Source organism: Protopterus annectens, chromosome 12.part0 (genome assembly GCF_019279795.1).
Source record: "Protopterus annectens isolate FY-2018-M chromosome 12.part0, PAN1.0, whole genome shotgun sequence".
NCBI lineage: Eukaryota > Metazoa > Chordata > Ceratodontiformes > Protopteridae > Protopterus > Protopterus annectens.
The window spans coordinates 90,348,847-90,371,729 of record NC_056746.1 but is presented as its reverse complement, the minus strand read 5'-3'; the positions used below and the strand labels follow the sequence as shown (position 1 = coordinate 90,371,729).

General features: G+C 39.1%; 1 protein-coding gene across 2 annotated transcripts in view; it reads right to left on the bottom strand.

Annotated features, from left to right (window-relative positions):
• The window catches only part of CARD11 (caspase recruitment domain family member 11), a 2,459,919-nt gene that overhangs the window by 498,360 nt on the left and 1,938,676 nt on the right, over positions 1–22,883 (bottom strand). For both annotated transcript variants that reach the window (XM_044089102.1, XM_044089103.1), the window contains one exon: positions 20,917–21,043. In XM_044089102.1, coding sequence (XP_043945037.1) covers positions 20,917–21,043 — 127 coding nt within the window. The remainder of the gene's footprint in view (positions 1–20,916; positions 21,044–22,883) is intronic.

Below are 22,883 nucleotides of genomic sequence, written 5' to 3'. Positions count from 1 at the left end.
TATTCCACTCCATAAATGCAGTAACAATAATGATATTTCCAACTTCCGTCCCATCACTGTCTTATCCCCTATTTCAAAACTTCTCGAAAAATGCATCCACCTACAACTTCTACCCTATCTTATAAATAATAACCTTCTTACTCACACCCAGCATGGATTCTGACCCAGCCATAGCACCACCACCACTCTTCTCCCCTTTCTAGAAACTGTTAACAAAGCCTGCGACTCTGGTCATATTGTATCCACCCTCCTCCTAGAAAACTCTGAGGCCTTTGACACCAACCCTCATAACCTTCTTCTTAATAAGTTCTCTAAACTAAATCTATCCCACTCCTCTATTAACTGGTTCACCAGTTACCTATCAAATAGGCAACAAGCAGTTAAATGAAGAAAGCTGCTTCACCATTCCTAAACACTCCCACAGGTGTGCCCCAAGGCTCAATTCTAGGCCTCCTTCTCTTCAGTATTTTCATTAACGTCTTCTACCATACAATGCCTAATGCCAACCTCATCCAATATGCAGATGACTCGACAATAATCTGTTCTGCAACCTCTACTTCTTCATTAACAAAATTAACCCAAGATGCATTCTCCTCTACAGAACAATGGATGCTAGATAACCATCTAGAACTAAATGCAACCAAGACTAAACTAATGATATTGCCCCACTCTAAAAGCATCACCCTAGACAACTTATCACCAGCCGAAATAACACTCCTCTTGAAACAGTCTCCACTGCTAAAGTTTGATAGCCATCTTCATGTAAATATCAAAAAACTCACAACAAACTTGACATGCTTTATCGCCACAACTGTTTCATCTCTCCCTTCACCAGACTCGTTCTTGCTAAAACATATATTATCCCTTCCCTCCTGTACGGTGCCTTTATCCTTACCAATCTGCAATCCTCCCAGAAATCAAAACTCTCTTCCTGTTACTATAAAATTTCAAAATTTGCAACTGGCCACAGATCCAATACCCATCACTGCATCTCCCTGCACCAACTAAACTGGCTCGAAATGCCCAATTAACTTACCTATATTCAACGTATCCAAGCAAACACACTTATTTTTTGCCCCTCCCTTGCCTTTCGAATGCATCTTCCTAACAGATGCCTTAGATCTAACTTCCAAAATTTAATAGTTACATAAATCTGGTCGCCCTGCAGGCAAACATCTTCTATCCTTCTGCTTAGCACGTCACTGGAATTCTCTCCCACCTCTTATCTGTACCACTAACAGTCTCTCTACCTTAAAAACTTTACTTCACTCACAATTAATCTCACAATGGGAATGCTCTTGCTCTCACCCTACATAGCATCCTTAACTATAATTCTCTCTATACCTAACATACCTACTAATACCTCTCATCCTACACAACATCCTACTATAATTCTCTTTGTACCTAACATACCTACTAATCAATCATCCTACATAACATCCTACTATAATTCTCTCTTTACCCAACATACCTACTAATAGCTCTCACCCTACATAGCATCCTTAACTATAATTCTCTCTATACCTAACATATCTACTAATACCTCTCATCCTACACAACATCCTACTATAATTCTCTTTGTACCCAACATACCTACTAATCAATCATCCTACATAACATCCTACTATAATTATCTCTTTACCTAACATACCTACTAATAGCTCATCCTACATAACATCGTAATATAATTCTCTCTTTACCTAACATACCTACTAATAGCTTTCACCCTATATAACATCCTTAACTATAATTCTCTCCTTACCTAACATATCTACTAATCACGCATCCTACATAACATCCGACTATAATTCTGTCTTTACCTAACATATCTGCTAATAGCTCTCACCCTACATAACATCCTATTATGTTGTTTGCCTTTTCGGCTTTTCCCAGTTAGGGATTGCCACAGCGGAACCTCACATTTGACTATCATGTAGTGGCAGTGGACAGAAAAATCTTTTACTTGGTTCATCTCATAAGAAAAGAGATTGCATCCAGAAAAAAGGAGGTTATTACCTCTCTATATTCCTCCCTCATTAGACCAATAATTGAGTATAATGCCCCATTTGGTATGTACCTCTCCAAACATCTGCCCCAACTGGAAAGGCCACTGAAAAATCTCACAAACAGAATCCAACACCTATCCTATGTGGACAGGCTCAAATCACTATCACTCTATTCGGTACCATACAGATTGCTCAGGGGTGATCTGTGTCTCGCTTACAAGGCAGTCTCGGACCCTGCCCTACTAGGTCTAACTCCTCACACATTACCTGCTCGAAAGGCCTGAATCTGATATGCGACATCAACAAAACCTGCTGGAGAGACAGGTTTGTCTCCCAGAGGTCACCCAGTCTCTGGAATAGACTTCCCATACATGTCAAACAGAGCACCTCGCTGACCCTCTTGAAGTGCAACCTTGATGAATGGATGGGAAACCACAAATTTGTCCCAGGGATTCCACCTGTGTCCCTCATTGACAGGGGCGACAGGAGCTGACTGAAGTGTCTTTTTGGGGATAGACTCTTGGCTAAGCTTGTAAGGGCCCCAGGGCCATTAGCCTAGTAACCTCCTATGATTCTATACTCTTCTGCCTCTCAGTCCACTCAGTCTAGGAAGACACCCCTACACAAAGGCAGGGTTTAACACCACAGAGTTACGGATTGTAAGATGTTTCCTCTGTGAGCTTCACTGGTAGCTCTTTGGTGCAATTCCCTATCAGGATATATTAATCACCAGTAGGAGTGGACAATACTGCTTTACTTGGAAAAAAATAAAGTATACAAATGGAGGCAGAACAGGGGGGCACACAGAGGGCCACAACTACAGAAAAGCCAGCCATAACCATATGTCCCATCTGAAAAAAACTGTGCAAAAATAGAAAAAAAAATCAGATTTAAAAGCCATAGATGTGTTTAATCAGCCAATCAGCCTCCATCTACCATTCTTCTCCACTAGTCCTCTTTCTCAAAATTACTACCATCTTACTGACCAGTTTCATGTCTTTGTTATTGTCTCTAAACATTAACGAACTGCTAATGCTATAATATGAATCAAGCACAGCCCTTATTACAGGGTAGTCTGTAAGCAGCAGTCATAAAAACAGAGCAAAATAAATTAATCAGTGCAGAATATGGGTAAATGCTAAGTTTTCTGATTGTGCCACTGTAATGGGCACGTTAGCAATAAACAGGCAGTTTAGAAGGCCTACACAAAGATTTAAAAAATGAGTAAGTCTGACTATGTCAATGATGAAGCTGCCAAAGGGTATGCATTTGAAGTTGAAGTTTAGCTGGGTATGTTACTAGCAGTTGTTATGCTGTGGCAAAGCCCTCCAAACTCACTAACTAAGGTCACAAACTGTTGGAGTAACTTATTTTTTCTTGCAAAAGATCACCCCTTTAGACTTTTAGGGTCAATGAATAAGATTAAATGAGTCAGGCATCAATATTGTGAGTGGAACCTCTGAAAAATTGGTTAATGAATATAGAAGAATGTGGAAAAAATCCAGAGTGGCCTGCCCACTACTCCTGAATTATTTCAGTCAGTACATGGAGAACACCACTTTGTATATGCTTTCAGGTCTTTAATTTTCAGTAAAAGTAAAATTACTGCCATTTAACATTTGATACAACTTTGACAACTTTGCACTACATTAGAGTTTCTCTAAAGATGCAAAACTTAGTAGAGGAGACTTTTATTAAAGCAGTACACTGCTGCATGGCACCCAAACATGTCTGTGCCCCGTTAACATCTTCTACACATCATCCTATACATCATCTCGTGAGTAAGTCCTGTGTTCCGCAATAATTTGTGTTGCATTTTTGTGAACAAGAAAGGCTTTTTGTCAGCCAAATGATGCATACCTAAACTAAATTTTCATCAATCCGACCAACAGATAAGAAAAGGCCACAGAGACGCACCCTGCACTTAGCACTAGCTGCGAACACCATGTCCCGTCTGATAAATGTAACAGAGTATGGCTAACTACCGCGCATACTAAGGTCACGGGGAGGTGCACAGAATCATTTAACTTTAAAATTTGAAATCACCTTGAAAACATTAGTGGACATTTTGATAAAACAGAAAAGGTGGACTGATTATGAATGATTAGTGAACAGTATGAACCACGTATTCCTCACAAAGTTAAAATAACTTTTTTCAAACATAAAATTACCACAATAAACAGAACATGCTGGAGGTACAGGTTCCTAACCCACAGACTCATACTCTGGAACAAACATCCCATTCATGTCAAGCAGAGCACTTCACTGGCCCTCTTTAAGAGAAATCTTGACGAGTGGATGGGCAATAGGAGGTTCACCCTGGGGATCACTTCAGTGGCCTTGCTTGACAGGGGCACTGGGAACTAACTTTTGGCGGCATGATACCAGGGAATCCTCTTGGGCTACGCTTATATAGGCTCCAGGGCTGTTAGCCTAATACACACCTATGAACCTATAAAATACTAAGCAGAGAATCAAATAATTCGCACAGAGATGTAAAGTGTTCAGTGATAGTTGCGTGGGTTCTGTAGTATTTACCCAAGAGTGTTGTAGCTGACAGCAGTGTAAGTTGGTAAATACTGAAATCCACCTGCGATTATTGTTCTTATATTTACAGCATTATTTATGTACATTTTGATGTGCACTTAATGTTCACTTTGTGCTTTGCTGGAGATGTTCATGTATTAAAAAATAGAAAATACATGTGCTTACAGAATAAAACAAATTCACATAATAAATTATTAAAGTCATATAATAATTAGTATGGGGAAGATGGATTTTTTAGTATATAACTCAAAACAGATGCCTTTGCTTCATATAAGTCATCATTCCCATAATAAGTAAATGATTACCTTTTATTTTACATATGTATTTCTTATTACTTTTATTCTGAGTGACAATATAACATTAGCAGATAATTAGTAGTTTACCTATGATAATTTGAATAATCAAAGTATAAGCTGCATTTTATCTATTAAATTTACATTATACAATGACCCCCCCCATTAATATTCCAAAATGTACATGCTGATTGGCCAGCTTGCCCATTGTAAAAACCACGATATACCAACAGAAAAAGGTCCATCACCTGAAATTTTTCCGTTGGTATAAAGTGTCCCAAACTTTTTTTTTTTTTGTTAATTAAAAAAAAACGGAGACTTTCTTTTCTCAGTTGCTTCCATTTCAAAGCATTGATGTACTGGGTATGCATAGGAAAGCAAGTCCCATATGCATGCGCAGTACATCAACACAAGGAAGCAGTGTACCACCACCGGCAGAAGAACAGTAATACGCCGTTATTCAAAGACATTATTTAAGAAAAGTAAGTATTTTTTTTCTTAAATAATGTCATTGTATACTAGCAATAACCGACTCTGTGGTTGTGGTATATTGAAATTACCCACTTCACCCTTGTGATTAAACCACGCCAACCGTGGGTAAATCTTCAGTATACCACACCACATCGTCGGTTACAGCTTAAATGAGAAACACCTCAAAAGATCTAAAAGGGGTAAAGGGCCTTCCTGCACTCTCAAGTGGAGGGCTTTGCCCCCTACTTAGATATATCAATTCCATAGGAACACAGCAGTGGGGGAAGTGATAAATCACACTGCTGTCTACCCAACATAAGTGGATCAGCTTTCAGCAAACAATGTTTAAAAATATTTAACAAAAATCTTTTTTTTTTTTGATGAAACTACACTGCTCTAAGTGCAGGACATCGTAATAAACAATTCCACTGAACTTCTCACCCTTTATTACTGTGTTCTGCATTATAATGTGCTCAGATTAGGAGATGTAATTTAAAAAATGTCACTTACCTCTGTGTCCCTCGCTCCTAACTACTGGTAATGCACTTTCCATGATTTATCTAAGTTATGCACTGTCTATATTAACAGATGAGATGCAACCAAAAGATGACCTTTGCTTTTTCACTTCAGTTAGAAAGAACTACAAGTTAGTCTACAGGATTGCTACAAACCCATTTTTGTAATTACTTATGACTAGGAGCAGCTGACAGGTAAACTTTAAAGGAGTGCAACAGTTTTCAAAGCTGGTGTCTCGGATGTTGAATCATTTCAACGTTCAGGTATCAGTCAGGAAAACTTGTATGAAGTGTTATCGTGTTCAGACCCAGCCATCCTCTGGCTGATTTACATGATCCATGGTACAATATGTTCCATTACAACCAACATCACCTTGCAACATCATTTTGTGCAGTATTTACATTTTATCCTGTAAATGTATACATCTCTCAGGAATTGCACTAGGACATGGCTACAATCAGAGAAACTGAGGGAACCATGGGTAATTTGTGATGTTTCCTCCTTCTCGTTATTATTTGGTCTCGACTGGACATCTCCTGGAGTCCAATTTCTGTGGGCTAGTATACCTTGCACATCAATGCTCACTACCGCACTGCGATATATGTTCATAGGTATCTACTTAGCTTAACGATGGAGAGAACCGAAGAAGGTTGGCCACTCAGAACAGAGGACCGTTCTCATTACTACTGGTCAACAATTTGCAGTTACCTATACAATCATTAAACCTGGCTTCAAAGGTAAACCAAGGACATAGTTTGTGTGATGTACAGAGAGGAAGCCTATTCCAAAGATAAAGAATGCATTGCCTAAGAAATTTTTCTCACAAGCAATGTGACTAATCTTACAATACAGGTTTAGGTCTTTGTATCTGTTTTCTGATAGACTCTGTGTTCTATGAATTCTAAAATGAGTTGGATAAATGTTTTAAAGTTTGCAAATGCCACTTTTAATTGCTGCAACATTAATGCATTCCTTAGCTCTACAGGTTGGACTGCAGCTGCCAGGGCCTGTCTTGGGGTAATACTTAATGGATCTTGGGGTGATACTTATGGAGAGGTACCACTATGGCTGCTGCTCAGGCTTGAACTCAAGGCTTGTGGAATGGCTAAGGTTGAAGAAGGGACTGGGCTACATGTTAATTGATGATCACAAGCAGATGACTTGGAATATTTTTCTAACCCAAGAAACTGGTGCTTTTGGTTTTAGATAGAAACCTGCCATAGAAAGAGTTACAATGGCACTGTAAGGGTGTAACTGAGTGGCAACGGGATGTCCTGGGGGGCATGAATTTGGAGTAACATTAGTCTGCAAGAACACTACCAATGCCTTCTGACTCAGATTAGGATAGGCCACTGGAAATATGTTCAGATCAGAATTGTGTGCTTTTTCTCAGTTTTCACATACAACTGATGAAGCCCTTTTGGTTATCCTTGGAACTGGTAGCCTCTCTAAGTTGTTAACTGGCTTTGCACTAACAGTTCACTTAAAGGTCTTGCTTGATGCTTTTAGGTCACTTCTGTAGTGAGGAAGGGAAGTTCTTCCTACATATTTGACCTATATTGGAGTTTCACTATACAGGGTTAGTTATGCATGTATCATCATGCTTGTGGTGAACAGGAACAACTTGTTCAATACATTTATTCATGACTGAATACACTCTGAGTAGTATGCAGAAGCAAAGCTGATATCATAGATATTTTCTGTACTCAAAAATACCAGTTGTTTTTTTCAAAGATAATGTCAAGTAGAAATATATTGGATTTAGAATAATCCTGAAGAATGTAAGCATATTGGGGACATACATCTCAACCTGCAGACACTGAAAACACATACAAAGGCCCTTGAAAGGTAGGTGCATCCAGCCAAAAACCTCGACATCTAATTAGCATGAAATCTGAATTGCAAATAATGTAGGATACTTTCAGAAACATACGTGTAAAAAAAACAGAAAATGACAAAAAGATGGACAAATACAAGCATATTATCACTGGTACAGTGTTTAATGAACGGCAGTGCAAAATTCTAAACTCGACAAGGTAATTCCTTTTTGCTTCTGAAAAAGGGAGATGCACGTTGAGTGTTCTCTCTTTAAATTAATGATGCTACTAGTAAGTTGGTCATTTAGTGTAGTTATCTGTGTACTTGACAAGTCATAAGTGATCAGTGAGATTCATAAAACTGTGTGAAGGTATCAAGACTGAAAATAAGGACATACCTCCAAAAATAGGTACATCATGTGATGGGGTAAATCAATCCAGAAAATAGCAAAGTTCCTCCAGAATAGAGGCAGTTAGGAAGTCTGATTGGGGTGGATTGTACTTAGCGGAAGGTCTCAGTTAGGTGATCTGATTTAACCAGGGAGGTAGAGACATATAGTGAGGTTACAAGAGTGGGAAATAGTTTGTAAGGACAGGGCCAATTTGCACTAGTGAATTAGTAAGTTAACATGTCTGATCTCTGGGCATATTTGTTGGTGGTTATATTGGTTAATCACTTCATTGTATGGTAATTCTAGCAATGAGAATAGAGAATCAAGATTCAAGAGAATCAAGGCTATGAGCTTTTAACAAACTTATTCCTCTAATCTAGGGTTTGATTCCCCCGGCCTCCATTTGCCTAGTGTGTGATTTTGAGCAAGTGATTCAAAGGCTGAACCAGAAAAACATCCATGTGGCTCAGTCCTGTACCTTGACTAATGAATACAAGTGACTGAAAAATAAAATTAAAGTCTTACATACAAAATGGATTTAGTTTCATGGGTGGCTTTTCAATTTTATTTACTTCATCTTCAATGTTATTATTTATGTTCAGTTTTAATTCACTGCTTATTACCTAACCAGCACAGGTGCACAAATTAAAGTGAACTAGATGATAGCCATGTGTATAATGGGTAGGTATGTATATATGTGTGTGTATACTATATATATATATATATATGTGTGTGTGTGTGTGTGTGTATGTATATATATATATATATATATATATAGAGAGAGAGAGAGAGAGGGGAGTGTGTGTGTGTGTGTGTGTGTGTGTGTGTGTGTGTGTGTGTGTGTGTGTGTGTAATAATTATATTTGTTAACCAGTAGGCCCTCTGGTCACCCAAGATCAATGTCTTGTTCAAAATCACATTTTCCACTCCACACAGATTCATACACACACACATACATACACACACACACACACACACACACATATATATATATATATATATATATATATATATATATATATATATATATACACATACACACTTCAAATTAACAAAAGACCACTTACCAGTAACTGAAATTGCGGAGACAAAATGTTCAAAACCTGACTTTAACAAATGACCATATTGCGAAATGTTTCTCGGGGTAAGTATCTTGTTGACCAACATGTCATGAATAAACATACCAGACTATCTCCAACCTACCCAGGTGGGAGGCCACCCCCCCCCCCCCAACTAAATATACCAACTTCGAGATCCCACTACAGCAGGGAAAAGGGCAAATTTCCCCACATTGACCAACTGGATACCTACCCTGAGAAATGGTTCGGCACTCCAGTCATTCATTAAAATCAGGTTTCGGACATCTCATGTCAACGATTTTGTCTTCAAGTAAGTGGGATTTCATTAATTTGAAGTAGATACCTGTACCTGCACATAGAATATGGTGAGTTACCTGGTAAACAAATTAAATAAAAAAAATATATGTGTATGTGTTACTTTTGACTTGTAGGAACATTGATGCACACTACATTAATGTCAACATGCCAAAATTAACTAGTCTTGAAAACAAAAATAAAACAAGACTACAGCGACTGAAACAAAGAAAGCAAAGGCTTTCCTTTTCTGATTGGTAAACAAAAATAACAAATAAATAAAAAAACCCAAAGCCCTAAAATGTAACAATGCCTTCTAATATACTTTTCTGAACAGAGATATTGCAAGGGATAGGATTTTTTCATAAGGTATTGTGTAGGGGTGAGGTTAGAGGCAGTGCCAAGGCATGTGGACTAGACTTTTGTAATGTGACCATACCAGATCCTCAGCTACATGGAAAGCACTGTTTGTCAGAGTATCACAATAAAATTAGCAACTATTAGGAGAGTTATGGGGTTCTTTCTACAAACTTATATAAAAGCAGAAACATTTAATGATATAACACATATGGACAGTATAGTATTTTGAATGTAGGTTTTCTCAAGTGAAACAATTATTGTTTGCAATGAAGTCTACCAAATCTGTTTTATAACTAAAAACAGAGGAAACAGATTTGATGTTTTGTTAAGGTAGCAGAACATAGGCACTGAAGTGAAATAAATATAGCTGAAGGAAAAGTAATACTTAAATATTTCAAGATGGACAAACGTATGGATAGCCAAATGTCAAAAGTCATTGATAAAAATGTCTTCACCTAACAGAACTGAAACATCTGCCATGGGGCATTAGACAACTGATTCAGTGCCCTTCCTGTTGAGTGGCTCTCATTCAAAGTCATTTATCTAGACTTGCCCTATCAAAAAACTGAATCAAGATTCAATTTACAGTCTAACACTCCTGGTCTGCTTTATCTTTAATGACATCAAATTCCATTGCCTAGAGATTATTTGATAAAAGAGCTTGTCTTTTAAACTTTGTGAAAGTGAGTCTGATTTCCGCAGTAAATTGGCTCAGAGAGTTGTACCATTACTATTCCATTTACGTACTGTGCACCAGACACATATATCATCATTAATTCCTCACAATGTTACACGCAAGTCAACTTTAACAAAGTTGTAAAGTTTTTCAGGTTTGTTTATAGAACTTCATACAATTTAACTGTTCTATGAAATATTTTATATGGATTGTAGCTTTCATATTTCAGCTGAAGAATAGACAAGAACAATTATATTTCATCACTGTTAAGGTCATACATTACAGGTATGAATGCATTACCTTTGATGTAATAATTCTCAACAATTTATGTTTGATATTACACTTATTTTTTTATTAGGCAGTATGTGGCATACGAGTCATGATTTGACTACATCGAAAATGCATCCCTACACACTTTGTGACTGAATGTGACAGGATATGAAGGACTCCTTTTATTTAAATTGTTAAGATAGAGCAATATATGAAGGTCTTCTTCTTCTTTTGGCTTTTCCCGGTTAGGGGTCACCACAGTGGATCACCTGTCTGCTCATGATTGGCAGTAGCATTTTACGGTGTTGAGTTGCCAGCCCGGTGCCCAACCTTCCATAGAAGGCACACGCACGCACTGACTCATGCCTAGGGCCAATTTAGAGTGTCTAATCCATCTACAGCATATCTCTGGGATGTGGAAGGAAACCGGAGCACCCGGAGGAAACCCACACGACCACAGGGAGGACATGCATACTCTGCACAGAAGGCACCCCAGCCAAGGATCGAACTGGAGAACCTCTTGTTGTGAGGTGGCAATGCAAACCTCTGCACCACCATGGCCACCCTAAACTTAAAACATCTACAGGTACAAAAATGGGCCTGCAATATCATATCTTCAGGAAGAATCATGTTTTTTTTTAGACTGACCAAAAAAACAGGAGATATACTGCAGCACATCCTACTAAACGCTGCCTCAGCCATTTCAACAGTGTTGGTGACGTATGGTAGCAAAAAACGCTAGGTTTGTTAGCTGTTTTGGGAAGGACACCATACAATATGCTTACCACACAGCTGCCATTTGTCAGCCTGCCAAACACTTCCATGGATATACAATACAAAACTCTAGTTACTTGAGGAACAATGAAAACTACTAGTCCATGAATACTCAGCTACTGGTACAATTAAACTGGCTCTACAAGCTCGCACCTTGTAACATAACAGTTAGTGGCTTTCTAGACAGCACCCTTTATTTTAAGAAGCTTTGCTCAGACAATATCACAACTCAGGAGCCAAAGCTATGGCTTATACAAGCTACAGGACTCTCAATACGGCAGCTTTTTAAAAAGCAAGTCTTACTTTCATTCTTTGCATCTCCACCTCAAGTAGAAAACTAAAACATTAAATATCAGCACAAAGACTACAAACCTTAGAACAACTCGGCGGAACCTTTTTTTTTTATTAATTGTTATACTGCCAAAAGGGATTAAAAATGAGCAGCTTGCTCAAAGGCCAGTTTGTACTAGAGAAAAATGCCAAAGTGCTCTGGGACGAAAAGATACATTACTCTAGTATCCAAAACAGACCACAACTTCTGACAGGCAGGCTTTGGCACCCACTGAGGCAGTACAGAACATTTACACATTAATAGGTCTATTGCTTCTACATAAATGCATATTGTTTTTTCTTCAAATAGCTACAGACGCTAATTATTATTAATGCATAATGTAATCTTATAAATAGAAAAATGTAAACACCACAGACTCACCACTCGCTACCACATTTCTGTTAGAAATACCTGCAAACTACAACAGGTAAAAAGAAAATGCAGAGCTTGCATAAGACAAATAATCTAAAACACTAAAATCCAAACACCTGCTATGTTTGGCAAAGAAGCTGTGAAGGTAAATTTCTAAATCACTACAAATACGTCACTTTGCAGCTCTCAGTTATTGACACTTTGTACAACAGAAATAAAAGGTATTCAAAACACAGATATCAAAACCTACCACTAGGCATTTTTTCCTGCCTGGCAATCTAACTTTTAGCCTCAGTATTTGGGTTCTTCCTATAAGCCATTTAAGTTCTCCACTGTATCATATATTTATTACTATATGCATCCATTCTAGTCCTTTAAACAGATCTTAGTGGAGTATAGTGTCTAAAGTCTTAGACAAATCCAAGATGACCACAGCGTCAGGTAGTCCAGTTGCAACAGTGTTAATAACATTCCTAGAAAACCCAATTAACCTGCTGTTTCCTTTAAGTGAAACCATGCTGATAAATATAGTGAATGAGTTGTAAGTGGTGAACTAAAACTATTCCAGCTGCCTTCCCTGGTATTAATCTGATCATCTTAAATATATATAGATAAGTAGATATTTATATATACCTTTGGAAATCTGTTTAACAAAATGGATTTCAACAAAATATACCTCCAATATATGTATAAACAGACACACACACACACGCATGTGGGTGCATGCTCAAGCACACACACACAGACATACACATGCAGGCACACAGTCAAACACAAAGACACACAAACATGCACATACAGATACCCTCACACACACAGACACACACACACTCACTCACTCATGCTGGCATGCACACAAACACAAAGACACACAAACATGCACATACAGATACCCTCACACACACAGACACACACACACACACACACACACACACACACACACACACACACACACACACACACTCACTCACTCACTCACTCACTCACTCACTCACTCACTCTGGCATGCACACAAACACAATGACACACAAACATGCACATACAGATACCCTCACACACACATACCCTCACACAATGTGTCTGCAAATTTGGTAAGGCAGAAGTCCTTGATGCTGGACTTGATTCCAAAGACATAAATTTTATTTATTTATTTAACAGTTGTTTACCAGGAAAGTGCGACTTGGAACAAAGTCAATTTTCAGTGGAGGCCTGGGGAGAAACACTCAAGATGCATGTCTTTTGTAACGTGGGAGGAAACCGGAGAACCCGGAAGAAATCCACATGAACGCAGGAAGGACATGCAGACTCGGCACAGAAGGCGCTCCAGACGAGAATCAAACCAGAGAACCTCTTGCTGTGAGGTGACAACACTACCACTGCACCATTCATAAATGCCAGAAAGGAGCAGTCACAGCAATAATCCCCGAGGGACTCTGCTGGTTTGTAAAGGTGAACTCCCCAATTCTAACTTCCTGGGTCTTGTCTGTGAGCTAGTTGGCTATTCACTGGGTGACATACAGGTTTATATAATGTCTTGACCTTGTCAACAATGCTCAAGTGGGGTATTGTGTCAAATACCTTGGCTAGGTTACTGTAGGCAGTGTGAACCATTTTGCCCTCATGCATTGTTTTGGTGACTTTCTCAAACAAATCCGCCAGGTTGAGTAGACATGACCTGCCCTCGATGAAACCAAATTGGGTTGAGTCCAGAGTCTGGAAGTTTCTTACGTCATTATTGAGCATGTCCATGGTAATTCTTTCCATGGATTTGAATATAACATGAGTGAAACTTATAGTTTTGTAGTTTCCAGAGTCTGTATATGGCCCACTTCTGTGTAGAGGGATGATAGTTGCTGTTGTCCATTTACAAGATTCAAAGCCTGTTTGGAGACTATGATTAGACAGTGATTCCAGATGGTCCGATAGGTTATGTTTCATGCCATTTAGAAGGCTTCCTGAGATATTTTCAGGCCCCGTAGATACAGTGGTCTTGGCCTTAGGCAGAATGTTGAAGACCTGTTTCCTAGTGATAGTTGAGTGAGTTATATTTGATGGTATTTCCTGAGAGAAGGTTTTGGGGGGGGGGTTAAAGTTAGAGCTGAATTTGTTTACCAGTAGGTTTGCTATGTCTTCTTGATAAGTATAGATGTCTCCATTAACAATGATTTCTGCACACAACTGTTTGTTGCCTTTGAGGTCGTGGACATATCTAAAGAATGTCTTGTGGTTGCCATTGGCCTGGAAGGTCAAATTTACCTCAAATTTGGCTTTGATAGACTTCATTTGTCCTCTGAGTAAAGTTGCTTGTTTTTTCATGAGTATTTGTATCCTGCTAGGTGTTGCACCTCCTAATTTTTGCCATGATTTTCTCCCTTTTGTTATACAGCCTGTTGATGCTGTGATTCCACCAGGGGGGCTTATTTTTTGAGTTACTTCTGTACTTCTTCCTGAGGGATACAGCTGCCTCTATGCAGTGGGGGGGGGGGGTATTTGTGTGCAGTCCTCTCCCTTAGTAGTAAGGACCAGATCGAGTATGTTTCTGCTTCTGATCAGTGTACTGACAATATGGTCAAAGCAATTGGTGTTTACAAAATTCAGGCATCTCTGTGCATGCATTTTTGGTGTCATATATGATTCTCAGTTAACAGTGGGGTAATTAAAATCACACATGAATATGGTATTGGATTGGATGGCAAGTGTTTCCAGTAAGCTTAAGTACATGTTATGGGTTTCCTGGGGCATAGAGGGGGACTGATATCTTGCACAGAAGTGGTATGGAATTTTGCCTGTGGTGACTTGAACATTGAGAAGCTCAAGTCCATCATCCTGTTTGACCAGCCTCAAGGTATATTTATTTTTTATGGAATTCACGGCACCTCCACCTGCAGTCTCTGTCTGTGTATTAACTTGTTTAAATGTGTGGAAGGCATTATATATTTGCACTGCTGGGGGGCTCACCAAAGCTTTAAACTTTCTTGTTTAGACTCATCATTGAACAGTACCACCTTTGGATTTTCTTGGTTTTGATTTATGTCAGTTTGGCATTGCCTAAAATAGGCACTGTGGGGGGAAGACAATGGTATAGCTAATATTTGAATGCATAGAGGGGAAAGGTGCAGACCATCCATGGCAAAGCAGTGTGGTCTCGTGACCATCTCCTTCCATGCTGACAAATATTACACCACCTTAGAATGACATGAGAAACTAAGCCAGTTATTAACGTCAGTCATCTTTTTTTTGTATTGTAGGATCATCTCTGGAGAAGGTAGAATGTTGCTCAATACTAGGCTCATACCAGCCTGGGATACATATTCTAAGATCTAAACACGTCTCTCTTCATACTGTCTACTTAGGTACATCTCCGGTCATTTATACCCAGCAACACACACACACACACACACACACACACACACACACACACACACACACACACACACGAACTACGACTGAGTTATACTAGTATTTGTGGTCCAGTGACCTGGCTGTATGTGTAATATGGCAGATCCTGGCCCCTGATAAGCAATTGGCCATGACTTTCTCCTTACTTATCCTGGTAACTATCATACTGACAACAGACCTCTGACAGTCAACACAGTACTCACGGCTTGGAAACACATGTATACAGTAAACTAACCATTGACTATCATGTGTCTACAGTAGTGAGGAAATTGTTCTATGTTGTGCAACTTATAAACAGAGGTATGGTATGCAGGTCCAAGGAGGTTATTGTGCCACTGTAGTCAGCATTCATCAGACCTATCAATGAGTAGAATGCCCCCTACCTAACCAGGCACGTTGAACAACTGGAGTGTCTGCAGAGGTTCCTCACTAAAAGAATACTCGGTATAAATAACATGTCCTCTGCAGACCGCCTCACATCACTATCCCTTTATTCTGTCTTCAACAGACTTTTGAGGGGAGATATATACCTGGCAAACAAGGCATTGTTGGACTCCACTCTGATGGACCTCCTGCATATCTACAAAACAAACAGCACCACAGTTATCCATTCTAAAGACTTAAACCTTGCCCCTGATATAAATAGGACCTGCTGGAGAGACAGATATGTATTCCAGAGGCTACCCCTTTACTGGAACAGGCTCCCTATCTATGTGAAATTCCTCTCTAACTGAATTCAAATGTAACTTGGACAATTGGATGGGGAACAGGAAATTCATCTCTGGTTTGGCTCATATGTCTGTAATGGACCCAGGCAGCCTGTAAATGGCTCATGTCTCACACCCATGCTTGTAAATGTTTTATCTCTCAAGTCCCTGCTACATTTCCCAAGGGTCCCAGAACTTGGCAGAGATATGGGATGCGTGGCTACACTTAAAAAAATCCCTAGTGGTCATTAGCCTAGTAAACACCTATGAACCTTGAATAAAAAATCCAAAACTTCCACAGATTAGTAATGCACTAGTTGTCTAATTTATTAACAACATGATAGTTTTATTAAAAGTACAAATGGGTTTCAGCACATGCATTCCTACGGATATTATCTGCAAAACATCCCAAACAACATCTGACTTTATTTATTTATTTATATTTGCTTACCGGGGAAGTGCAGTGCTTAATACTCACCAGTTTCCAGCTCAGCCTGGGTGAAAAGCAAAACATTTCACAAACAAATACAAAAATGTAAGTAATAACAGAGTAGTTCAGACTAATTACAGAGAAAAAATGTATATAAAATTAAATAAATCTTTATTTGTAAATAATTCATTATAATTAAATACATTTTTATCTTCTGCTGACCAAATGTCCTTCACCAACACCAAGTTCATGTATGGGGGGGGGTCTTAAATATATGCTTATCTATGAGATTTGAAGCAAATGGTACAAGGAAAAAAATGCACTGAAAATTCAGAAATGTTCGTAAAGGAACACCAAGTTTTTGGTACATCAAAAAAATAAATGCCAAAAACACTGAAATGCCAAGTGACAGAAGACCTATACAAAAAAGTGTGTTTTGCAGGATGGTAACACCCTTATATTCTCTAATGCATTGTTGTAGAAAATTAATTATCAATGAATTCCAACACACATCACACTCACTCATCATATATTATTATTTTATTAAATGATCCTGTTAAAATACCTTAACTGATTTCAGCCATTACAATATCTATGCCAATGGCAAAATAAGACTGTAGCCAGTCCTTGTTGAATGACAACCACAGAGTGCACTTATTCTCTAAGGGGACAAGAAAACACATTCAGCACCAGTGACTCATTTCATACTTCAATGTTCACACAGTGTTGAAGTTTCAGCAGATGAGAATTATTGCATATAACTAAAGCTAAGTTCTGCAACCTAGTTTTGTTTTATTACATATTTTTTTTTAATTTTATTGGTCCTTGGTGGACCAACAATTGGCTAAGCTTCTGGTGTCATTCAAAGGGGATCCAGTAACTGTCTGCCTGGGACGACATGATCGACAGACCATGATGCTTTGCTAGAGATGGCCTGCACCTGTCACCTGTGGGATTCAGGTTACTGGCTAAGGCTCTTGCCACCCCTATAGTGCCTTTTTTTGGCAAAGGTCAAAGGACAAAATCACCACCGTAACAGGTACAATCATGCAAAATCTGAAGGTAATGCTACTTGATGCTAGAAGTCTAAACCTCAAAATGCACTCTCTCGAGGCACTCCTAAAAATGGAGAACGTCTGTGCAGTAACTAAGACCTGGTTCAAGGCTCCAGAGAGCACCCCTGCAATACCAGGCTTGGCCACCAAACCAGGACTGAAACACTAAAGGTGGAGAAGTGTCCATATTCACCAAGGATATTCACAACACCAGGCTAGATGCCCAACACAATACATCTGAAATTCTCCAGGTGCAACTAACACTAGTTAACACTGTAATCTAAATTGTAGCTTGCTAGAGATCCCCCACCATGCCCCAATATTCTCACTGCACCTTTTTAAACATACTGGAAAATATTAATATACAACCAAACACTCTAATACTGGGTGATTTCAACTATCCTGCCATTAACTGGGAAAACTACTCATGTATAAACACCTTTGCCCAACGGTTCTTGGAATTCATAAATTCCAACGCCCTGGATCAACTAATCCTTAGTCCCACCAGGGGCTCCAATATCCTAGACCTGGTTATTACCAGAATGGGAAATCGATGCTCCACACCTATGGTCACCCCCTCGTTGGTCAGGTCTGACCATAAGCTAATCACTCTTGACATCCACATCCCACCCCCACCCCCCAGTAAGGAAACCTCCGCAAAAAAACTTCTCCAAAGCCAACTTCATGCTACTGAAGTCTGAAGTGACAAACTTCATGACACCCATGCAGACGTGAACTGAAAGTTCAAATGTTGAATCCTACACTAAGGCACTGAATGAGCACATCCACTTGTGCATGAATCATGCCATCCCCAATAGAACCACGACTCTCTCCTCCAAAAAAGGAAGACAATCTGGTGGTCCCTTGCCATAAACAAACTTTACAACAAAAGGAAGAAACTGTTGCAGAAAAGAGGAAAATCCCAGGATGCAAAAAACTCCCTTACCAACCTCAGTAAGAAGCTGAGATCCCTCATAAAATCCTCCAAAGATAGTTACAAAAATAAAATTGCCAAAGATTCCAAAGACAACAACAAGGCATTCTACAGCTATGTTAAGAATCTAAATGGCAATGCTCAGATCTGCTCTGAGCTACAACAGAACGGCATTAAATATAGTGATCCCAAGGATATTGCCAATATCCTGGCAGATCAATTCAGTGCAAACTTCACTCCCCTCTCAACCCCTAAAGGGCCAATCTCAATACCGAAAGATTGCCAAATTCCGGTAATAACGGCCACACAGGTAAAGAACGCACTCTCCAAAGCTAAGAATACAGCATACATGGGACCAGACGACATTCCGGGCTATGTACTACATGAACTACAAAATGAACTGGCACCTCACCTATGTGTCATATTTAATCATAGCCTCACCTCAGGCTTTGTACCCACTGAGTTGTGCACAGCTACAGTTATCCCACTCCACACGGGTGGATCCACCTTGGATCCCGGGAACTACCGCCCCATCAGTCTGACAAGCCTAATCTGCAAGGCCATGGAATGTATTATCATAGAACTTATAAACAAAGACATTTGCAACCTTCCAACACTGGACCCTACACAGTTTGGGTTCATAAAGGGACGATCTTGTCTCCTGAACCTGATTGACTTCTTCGAATCAGTCTCCAGAGCCGTGGACAAGGGTAAGGTGGTCCCCACAGCCTATCTGGAACTCACCAAAGCCTTCAACACCATCCCCCACTCTGGAATCAGATAAACTTAGTAAGCTGGGCATTAATCCCTACGTCATGCAATGGGTTGCCAACTGGCTTATGGACAGAACCCACACTGTAAAAGTAGCCGACTCCACATCCAGCTCCAGACAAGTGACAAGTGGAGTACCTCAGGGTTCAGTCCTGGGGCTGCTCTTGTTTGGTATCTACTTCTTTGAAGTACTGGCCAACACTAAGGGACTCTGGCTAGCAAAGTTCGCAGGTGACTGATATTCTACAAAAGAGCCTTACAGAAACAGATGTTTGGTGCCAGAGCCATGGGTTCAAGCTCAGTGCCAAGAAATGTATAGTTATCCCCTTTGGGAAAAAAACATGTACCCATGAATTTCCACATTGGTGGCAGTAGACTAAACACTGAAAGTGTGATGAGTCTTAGGGACACAGGTGGACAGTGGTCTCACCTTCAATAACCACAACAGTCAGGAAATCTTTCTATGTAGCACACCTCATCACTAATCCCTCATTAAACCTATTATAGAATACAATGCCCCATTTGGTATGTACCTCTCAAGACATCTGCAACAACTGGAAAGGCCGCAGAAATACCTCACGAAAAGAATCACAGGCCTAAAGCAGATGCCCTATGCTGACCGTCTAAAGAAACTCCACCTATACTCTGTCGCTTATCGTCTGCTCAGAGGCAATCTCTGTTTAACATACAAGGCCATGTCAAACCCAGAGCTGTTGGACGTGCTACATTTAAAGAAATCTTAATCCCTCAAAGACACACGCTACAAGGATCTAAACCTTGTCAACACAGTGAGCAACACATGCTGGAGGGATAGGTTCCTGACCCAGAGACTCCCCAGACTCTGGAACAGACTGCCCATACATGTCAAGCAGAGCGCCTCTTTGGCCCTCTTCAAAAGGAACCTTGATGATTGGATGGGAGACAGGAAATTCACCCCGAGGATCACGTCAGTCACCCTGCTAGATTAGGGGTCCAGGGAAGTAAATAGTGTGGGAAGAAATAGCCAGGGAATTGTTATGGCTAGGCTTGTATAGGCCCTAGGGCCGATAGCCTAGTCCCAGCCTATGAACCTATGAACCATGCTTTTTGTATTTAAATTCAGCTTAAAGACGCTGCATACAGTTCATATGTAGAGGTACACGAAAATGCGTCTGAAAGTGTACATTTCATTTTGGAAGAGAACCTCAGTATTGAGACTCAGCATCAACATAGTATAAAACACTTAGTAAGAGTTAGGCCAAAATGATACAAAGGTGTACGAAGGGTAGCTTAAAGCATTAACAGAACCTTTCACTGACCATCCATGGAGCACCAAACTACTTAAAATGCAGACATAGTTAAAGTAATCTCAGATGCCTTGCAAAAGACTGTACTGACCAAAGGATTCTGCATTATACAGAGTACCACTGAACTTTAACTTACCCTCCAGATTTGATTTATAGTGCAGAATGACTGTTCCATTGCATCTCTGTATTGTCCAGTGTGCCTCCTCCTTTGTGCAGCTATCTAAGGGAATGTTCTGAAGCTCACCTTTGATGTATCCTTCAAGCTGATAGTAAAATAGAAAAAAAGCTATTATATTTGCTTTACTCTATTCCTATGCATTACATTTGATGGCAACCATCCCAGCAAGGTTTACTTATACAGATTCAGTGATTACATTTCCCTTGTTGGGGTACAATCCCCAGTAAGACTACTTTGCAGATATAAACTATCCCGAACTTTACAGCTACATAGCATCAGCTACATAAAATGTTTATTTTTGTATATTTTGCTAACCTTCATATGCAGCTTTCTGACAGAAAAAAAAAAACAGGAAAACTAAAGTTAAATTTGGAAGCAAGACTGGATTTTTTTCATTATAGGGTCTTTAATAAATGTACTTGCTACTTCCAGTTTATCCGTTCTGCTGGAAATAATTACTTTAAAATATAAATGAAACAATGTATTTTTGACACAGTTCCATAAAGAGTAATGATGCAATAAGGCAGCAAATAAATATTTTAAACATATCAAAAAATATCCATGGCTCTGCAGCTCCCTTATCAATTCTAGATTTTATGATGTAGTTTCCAGTCACATCCAAACAAAAATGTACTGCGTAGCATTCCAGTTAAACTTCCAACTGTACTTTAATGTTGCATACACCTTCATTAGTTCATAAATGGTACACATTACATGCACCTTTAACCTATTTTTTTACTTTAAAAACTTATTTCATTGCACTGCCGTTAAGTAATCATTTTTTTCACAGTTTACAGACATGACTTGCTTCATGCCACATGGTCATTTTATAGGTAAAAATGAATCAGCACGATACAAGATAAACTCATCGGCTTAACTAAGAAAAGCCAGAATGGGCTAACAGTTACCGTGCTGTGCAAAACAAAGTATATATTCTTCCTAAAACCAAATTATTTTACTTACACACACACACACACACACACAGACACTCTCTCTTTCTCAACATATATATATGTATATATATGTGTGTGTGTGTATATATATATATATATATATATATATATATATATATATATATACATATATATATATATATGGGTCTAAGGCAGTTCATCAAACCACAGCTTAATGACACGAATCCATCTTCCGTAAATCAAGTCATTACAATTTGGAAACTGGCGATAACGTGCCCTGCAGAAGGGACAGTGCAGCACCATCCACGCTCTGATGCACCGTGTACATACAGTGAACTGGAACTCAGTGAAGTGAAGTTGATAATTTCAAGCTCTAAAAATGGTGCATAAAAACTTAGAGAGATATGAATGGGGTCAACAGTTGGGCAACAAGTTTCTGAAAACTTGGACAGATGAAAGCTTCTTATTAACTACCTGTCACACAATGCTAAGCATATCTTGTTAATTTATGAAGCAAAAACTTTGCTAGAAAGGTCATAATAAAAATTCAAGGACTGAGGAGTGGAGTATATTTGTACTGATTTTCCTGCTGATGAATGTAGTATAACCATGCTTCTCAAACTAAACAGAAGAAATTTGGAAAAATCCGAAAATAATGGGGTGGGGGGTCAGACCCAAATCTAGGGACAAATCTTAAATGCTGCACTTATAAACTTAGAATGTTGTTAAAATAAGAGGTTTTGCATTAGCATGCTATTTATTTATTTATTTATTTATTGCTTTTGTTTACCAGGAAAGCCTGACTGGACACAAGTCCCATTTTCAGTGGGGGCCCTGGGGGAAATGCAACATTTAGTAGAGTGGGTTAAAAGCAGTCATGTATAATTTACATAATAAATGTACATCCATAGACTAGTAACGATATGGCAGTTTATCAAAAATAATAAATGTATATACATAGAACAGTAAATTAACATACACACCATTATAATGATATGACAGTTAATGAAA